This window comes from Diachasma alloeum, unplaced genomic scaffold (genome assembly GCF_001412515.2).
Source record: "Diachasma alloeum isolate Michigan unplaced genomic scaffold, Dall2.0 Dall_scaffold_00914, whole genome shotgun sequence".
NCBI lineage: Eukaryota > Metazoa > Arthropoda > Insecta > Hymenoptera > Braconidae > Diachasma > Diachasma alloeum.
The window spans coordinates 516,811-524,328 of NW_021681032.1; the positions used below are offsets into that span (position 1 = coordinate 516,811).

General features: G+C 37.2%; 2 protein-coding genes across 3 annotated transcripts in view; one reads left to right on the forward strand and one right to left on the reverse strand.

Moving 5' to 3' along the window:
- The first annotated feature begins 1,226 nt into the window (after positions 1 to 1,226).
- On the forward strand, positions 1,227 to 6,044 carry LOC107045349 (chitinase-like protein EN03). Of its 2 annotated transcripts, none has more exons than XM_015267613.2 (6): positions 1,227 to 1,322; positions 1,840 to 1,985; positions 2,437 to 2,690; positions 3,130 to 3,433; positions 3,528 to 3,690; positions 4,632 to 6,044. In XM_015267613.2, exons 2-6 carry the CDS (start codon positions 1,865 to 1,867, stop codon positions 5,092 to 5,094), a joined length of 1,305 nt encoding a protein of 434 aa, XP_015123099.1. In that variant the 5' UTR covers positions 1,227 to 1,322; positions 1,840 to 1,864; the 3' UTR covers positions 5,095 to 6,044. The 2 variants fall into 2 exon arrangements, with proteins under 2 accessions (XP_015123099.1, XP_015123098.1); XM_015267612.1 differs by having other exon boundaries at positions 1,309 to 1,352.
- Positions 6,045 to 6,132: 88 nt separating this feature from the next.
- LOC107045350 (SH3 and cysteine-rich domain-containing protein 2) overlaps positions 6,133 to 7,518 on the reverse strand; it is a gene marked incomplete at its 5' end in the record, with an annotated part of 2,531 nt that continues 1,145 nt past the window's right edge. Inside the window, 1 exon segment of the mRNA XM_015267614.2 lies at positions 6,133 to 7,074. Coding sequence (XP_015123100.1) covers positions 6,928 to 7,074 — 147 coding nt within the window.

The following is a 7,518-nucleotide window of genomic DNA, read 5'->3' on the forward strand; positions in this document are numbered from 1 at the left end:
TCACGTTACGTACTAATAAATCCAGGTATTTTTACCAGGTAAACCCAAGCTGAATTATCCCTCCCTCAATATTGAAAAAAGAGTCGAGTCGAGGAGAGAAACTGCGTGCAGTTCAAATGTGTGGGTGAAGACTTGTCCTTGGATTGAATATAGATGCACAGTCGCATGGAAGTGAATATCAATAGGATTTTTTGTTACGAATTCTCGGATATTAAATTTTTGTTAGGAAGAGTACGCGAAAAAATTGAAAAGAAGAATTTTGCCAATTTGAGAAAAAATTCTATAGGATTTTCTACTGAACTTCTGTTAAAATTTTTATTATTAATAGAAGTATTCATTCATTTATTAATTTATTTATTTATTTATCATGCTATAGACCCTATAGCCGAGTATAAGTATTAAGATAATAAATTATTTCATAAGTATAAGAATTTCTTCTTTTGTACATTCAGTTGACAACGTACATTTGGCCACACAGGGGTAGAAAAAAAACAATAATAATCACACATTAGAATTGCAATACTTTATGAAGGTCCTGCTGTTGTTGAGTGAGAGTTTCTCCAATTTCTTCGCAAAGAGACAAATTTCTTGTAATGGCTGGGATTAATATTAATATTAGAATTAATATTAACATTAATATTAATTAATATTAGAATTAATATTAACATTAATAGAAGTATTATTCATCTCGCAAAAACTGTCCAGTAGAAAGAATTATATCGTTCGTGATTTATCTCATTTAATTCAACCACTTCATCACAGAATTCCTCTGATATTAAATAACCCAGAGGTCTAGATGTCTGGCGTAAACAAATGCGAGAATCATTGACTCAACTACGCAATTGTGGATATTCCCGCCGATAAACCCGACATGACCCCAAACAGACCCAAATCCTTATCGCATGATTACTAGCTCCACGATTTCATCGAAATTTGTAATCTGCTTAAAGTTCCACACATACGTATTTCGAAATTTTCCACGTGCTCACCGGTTTATTCGGTTTGCTCCTATTCTTCACATGCGCGAGGATAATTCTGGGAATTTAAATAATGTTAATGTTTACGTCGCCCCTCTGACCTTTCCTGATACGAGAGAACCATTGATGCCGCCAATTGGTGATGATCTAGCCAATTATCCCCTTTTCTCCTTCCTCTCCTCTGCTATTGGGATGGCTTATTATCATCAGTCAAGTTAGTGTGTATTGAAAAATTGCCTGGCCTTTACGTGTTTGCAGCCTTCTCCCTCTTCTCCACGATTGACAATGATCTCAACAGCTCTGGCTCTTCGGAGCTCTTGCAGTTTGTTTTCTGGACGTCTCCAAGTGAGTAGTACCGAGTGGTCGTGATTTTACGTATGAAAAAAATTAATTGAAAAATTCAGCGCTTTTTCGGAAATTTGGGGGAATTTTTATTTCAATTCCATTGAGGATTCGTTTCATTTTTTCCGCAAAATTTTCAACAGAAAAAAATACGATGGGTTTTCAGATTCTATATCAATTATTCTCTTGAAATATTTCATTTGAATTTTTTAATTTTTTGCGTTACATTTCTTCTTATTTCTCATCATAAAATCCGAGAAAAGAAAATTTTAAAATTTACTACAGAATAAATTGTGCAGGGAAATCAGTGCCTGTTGACTTTTTTCCATCGTAAAATGTATAGTGGTAACGCACAGCGAAGTTACATAATTCTCAATAGAAATTAGTGCGAAAAAGGAATAGAATTTTGATGGAATTCTAATAGAACTTCAATACGACTTTTTCATATGCGTGTTATACCGTCGTCTGTAATTATTTCACTCTCGTTTGATTTCCATTTCTTTTTGATATTTCTATTCAGATTTGTTCGTTGATATCGGAATCTCATGATGAGAGTATTTTTGTTAACGCTGTTTGCGTTTAGCGTCGGCATTTGCGCGGCTGTTGATCCTCATGAGCACAACAAAATCGTCTGCTACTGGAACTCTACGTCCTTCAATCGTCCTGGTAAATATTCAGAATATTTCACGCAGGATGAACAAATTTAATAGAACAATCGAGTAAATTTGCTAAACAATTTTATTGAATTTCTATTCAATTATTCTGTGCAACTTATTTTATTGAGATATTTTCTATCAAATTTTTTAGGTTTTTTATTTAATTTCTTGATGAAAAGAAAACGAAAATAGAGTGAAAAAAACTTGGAAAATTTGAGCCGAGAAAATTCTGCACAAAATATCTTGATAGAATAAATTACACAGAAAAATCGAATTCTATCAACTTTTTCTGTAGAATATTTTTTATTCGACATTTCAACAGAATCGGCCAAACTAATAGAAAGTTCAATAGAAATCCAATAGAATTGTCTAGTGAAATTGCTAGGTCTTCCTGTTAAATATTGTCGCGTGTTTCAATTGAATGACCGGCGATTATGGAATTTCAAATATTTTTATTACAGCTGCAGGAAAATTCAATATTCAGGACTTGCAGCCGGCTCTCGGGCTCTGCACACACCTCATTTACGGATTCGCAGGAATCAATAATGAAAATTTCGAGGCAGTTCCGTTACATCCAGACCTCGATACCGGCGCTGGTTACGGATTTTATAAACTCGTCACTCAGACGAAGAGAGTCTTCCCCGATTTGAAGGTTTATCTCAGTGTCGGGGGTAATGCCGATCCTTATGAAGATACTCACAAATATTTGACCTTGGTGAGTGTTCTGGACCGTAAAAAAATGTTGAAAAAATTTAGAAATAAAAAAACTAGGGGTTTATCGGGAAAATTTAACTGCATTTAATTTTTAAGGGAAATGATGTTGCTTTTCAGTTTGTTTTTCAATAGATTTTTTTTTTCTGAAAAAGTTTAAAGATGTTGATTTTTCCATAGCAATACTCGGGCATTATTTTTCTAATTATTTTCTCTAAATTTTGTAATAGGAAATAAAAAAAAATAGTGAAAAGAACGTGGAATTGAAGTTCTACAGAAAAAAAATCTACGTCTATTGACTTTTTTCTGTCAAATATTCTACCAAACTTGCACAGCAAAATTATCCATAAACTTCAATAGAATTCCTATGAAAAGGTAATTGAATTTCGTAACGAATGCATTATATGATAATAATCCATGAATATTAATGCATCGACTATTAGATTGAGACCCCCGAGGCCAGAACCAAGTTCATCAACTCAGTAGTCCGTCTTCTGAACGAATACGACTTCGACGGAGTCGATCTCGCCTGGCAATTTCCCCCAGTCAAAGTACAGAAGAAGCGCGGAACATTCGGCTCAATCTGGCATGGAATCAAGAAGACCTTTGGGTACGGCAAATTCAAGGACGAGAAGGAGGAGGAGCACAGGGATGGGTTCACAAACTTGGTCCGTGACCTGAAAGCCCAACTGAGACCCAGGAATAAGGCACTCACGCTCACTGTCTTGCCGCACGTCAACACCAGCGGTAAGTCGACTTGACATTCTGAAGGAAAAACACATCGTCAAATACTGAGATGGGATTTGCCACTTTTTTTGCATGACGAATCTTCAACCTTCAGTGTACTACGATGCAAGATTATTGACACCGAATATCGAGGCCGTTCACTTGATGGCCTTTGATCAGCGAACGCCTGAGAGAACTCCCAAGGAGGCTGATTATCCAGCGCCTGTTTATGAGAGCTATGGGAGGATTCCTCAGGATAACATCGACGCTAATGTTCGGTACGAATTTCCAATTGAATGCACATGAAAAAAATTGTACAGAAAATTTCATTCAATTTCTGTTGAACTTTGGATTAATTTTCGAAATTTTCAAGAGAAAATACTCTGTAGTTTCTTCGTACAATTCAATTTTTCTGCACAACCTATTCTATTGAGATATTTTCTGTACAATCTCCTCGGCTCAAATTTTCTGAGTTTTTTACTTGACTTTTTTAATGAAAAAAAAGAAAAAAAGAATGAAAAAAATTTGGGAAATTTGAGCCGAGGAAATTTTGTAGAAAATGTCTCAATAGAATAAGTTGTATAGAAAAATCTCATTCTGTTGACTCTTGAGAAATTTTCCTTGAATTTTACAATTCAATTCCCAGGAGCAGTATTAGATGCGTATTTTTTTTCCTTTTGAAACAACGATAAAGGAAAATTTCCAAATGGTTCGAGGCGTCTGCATTATGACATCATTCCCATTTTGCATATCATGCATTATTGTTTTTCCCAGGTTCTCATTCCTCATTATTCATTTATATTAAAAGTCCTCAGTAGACATAATTTTCAAAAATGTTTCGAAAATATAATGCAGGTAGTTACGAACGCCGCCATCTTGCACACCCCCTCTCTCCGCAATGGGCTTTAAAGATGGCGGCGCCTCCACCTCGCATTTTTAAACGTTTCTAAAAACTATTTATCTTCCCCAGATGACCCTCAACTCTCTTCGTCGAGTGACTATAAAAAGAACAATTTTTTAAAGCCGTCTTTCAGCCTTTCCCGTCCCCCATTGGCTGAGAATTTATGGCGGAAGTTTTTTCCCGCCTTTGAGTCGTTTTTTACACCCGAGGCGTCCCAAAAAAAACGTATTAAATTTTAAACTGCAGTAAAAAAAATCCATAAAACCTCAATGTCATTACTATGAAAAAAGATCTTCATCGCTTATTTTCCATTCCCAGTTACTGGCTGGAGCGCGGTACACTCGGTGGTAAAATCGTGGTAGGCATTCCGGCGTTCGCCCGCACCTGGAAATTAACCGAAGACAGTCAAATCTCTGGAGTCCCTCCAATTGTGACTGACGGTCCCGGGGCGGAGGGTCCCCACACGGCGACCCCAGGCCTCCTCTCGTACGCCGAGGTCTGCGCTCGCTTGACGGAGTCATCAGTGGGTCGTGTCAGACGCGTCAGCGATCCGTCAAAGAAGTACGGAAGCTATGCCTATCAGCCCTACAACTCAGACACCGGTGCCGAGGGCATTTGGATCGGCTACGAGGACCCTGACACAGCCGGTAACAAAGCCAGTTATGCCAAAGCAAAAGGTCTCGGTGGTGTCGCCATTTGGGACTTGTCTACTGACGATTTCCGTGGCACCTGCACCGGGGACAAATTCCCCATTGTCAAGGCGGCCAAATACAAACTGTAAACTACGTAATGCCAACATGATTGATATTATTCACATGTATTTGGTAATAAATTTCGAGTGTTGAGAGGAGTCAGCGGTTCAATGTCATTGTAAACATTCATGTCACGAAAATAACGTCGAGGGCAATCATGTATTTGAGTCAATGGGTCAGGCAATCAAGTGATAATTCATCGAATCATTTTGAAATGATTTCATATTGAAGTTGGTTTTTCATTTTAACAATGAGTTCAGTTACGAAAAATGACCAGGCGAGGTTCGAACCCACGACCTTGGCATTACCAACTCGCTCGTCTAACCAATTGAGCTGTGGGAAGTCACTACATCATTTTATATGATCATTCGAAATATTTTTGAATAATGAAATGGTTTATTTTTTAATCCGTTCAAACGAAACATCGAAAAGCTATTTTAAAATTTGAGGACTTAAATACTTCAGCGGAAGAACAGTGAAGCAGATCAAGGGCAACTCCCACGCGGGAATTTGAACTCACAACCTTCAGATTACAAACTACTCTAACTAATGAAGCTGTCGGGGTTCACATCGAATATTTTAAAACAGCTTCAGAAATACGAGTAAAGAAATAGTATTTAGTCGACTGAAAAATACAACGGAAAATAGCTCTTTCTATTGAGAAAACTGTAAATAAGCTGCGGATTTTCTCAACAGAATCGGCCAACAACTAATAGATTCCATTTTTTATTAAAATGTTTCGTACGCGTCCTCTAATAATTTTCAAAATTATGGCTGGGTAACCGCAAACGAGTTTAAACCTCTTTGAATCAACTCATATTATTATAGATATTCACATAGATACGGGATTCCCCGTTCGGCACCTCCCCCCACAAGGCAAAATTTACCATTACATTAAGGTATCAAATTAAATCCAAACAATGTCAAAATATATGAATTTGAAAAATAAATATGAAAATAAAATAAAAGGAAATGATAATATTCGTGGCGACTATTGTATACTGAAATCATAACGAAGTACGTGATCATGGTAATGAGCGTAAAACTAAAAATAACTCACAAGTAAACACAGTTGTAATCTGCAGTATATTTTCCTTTTACATATCGAGAAAAAGATAAAAATTTGACGAAATAAAAAAATAACGAAGCACTGAAATCGACGATGTAAATAACGTCTACATAATTGAACATCGTTTGACATTATACCTATATTGTTGGTCCACATGATTGACGCTAAATACCTTCAGTAATTTATCGGTGTCTTTGAAATACGTTTGTCTCTTGGTCAATGTAACTTTCTTTCTCTTCCGGCTCTTCATGAAATTAATATTTTTTCTACGGGAGGATGTTAATTCAAGCATCTCCTCGAGGCGTACGCGTATAGGCCATCCATTATCGCTGTCTGAATTGTCGTCAAATGGTACACCACCATTGTAGTAAGCTGTCTCATCTATTTCGGTTAATACACGGGAATTCGATAGATTTTCAAATGCTTTTATCGGATAATCAGTTATGGTATTGCTTGCAACTGAAGCTGAATCGTAAACGCGTACTGGTCGCGCCAGTGACGATCTTCTTCTAGCTTTTATCTGTAAATTAATGGGTTGACTAGTATCACCACTGCTATTGTTCTTGCGGTGTCGATCGTTAATGTAATTTGTCAGAATAACTCTAGGGTGTATTGCACTATCAGTCACGGATATTGTTTCGTGACGACAATATTCATTACACTGAAGGCAGTCGTAATATTTATCGGAGGATTTGGGTCTGGTTATCAGGAGATTATCGTTCCATGGACTTTTGCATTCTGACCCTTTACTCCCGGACTTTAGCAGACTTTTTGGCTTATTTGAAGGCTTCTGTCACACCTCCTGCAGGTACTTGAGGGGACAGAGGGTCTCGCGGGATCGTACGTCACCCTCCTCCGTCACGTGACCCGACGATCTTGTGTCGGCGGCACAACGCACCATTGCTATGCCGTCCAACTCTTCGCCGACTTGAATCACTATCTGGAATTGTTTGTTAGTTTTTTAATTATTTAAGTTAGTCTGTCGGAAAAAATTGAATGGGGAATCTAGTATTCGATATTCTGTTGGATGATTCATTCCCTTTCTCAACGATTTCTACTAAAAATTGTGCCATTTTTTATGACGTAGGGGAGCATGGGGCAAAATGAAACGGAGCAAAATGAAACAGTGGGAAAATCTCGTCATCTAAAGGAGATAGGACATTTTTGAAGAGGACCTTTTTTGTAGCTTGTAAAATTCTCTACAAAAAAGGTTTCCATGAAAATCGTTCTATCTCCCTTAGATCACAAGATTTTCTTGCTGTTTCATTTTGCCCCGTGTTTCATTTTGCCCCATGCAGATTTGCCCATTTGCAGATTTTCATTAAATCTCTTCAATTTTTCTATTATCGAAAGTGGATTAAAACTACTGAAATGGGGGGGGGGG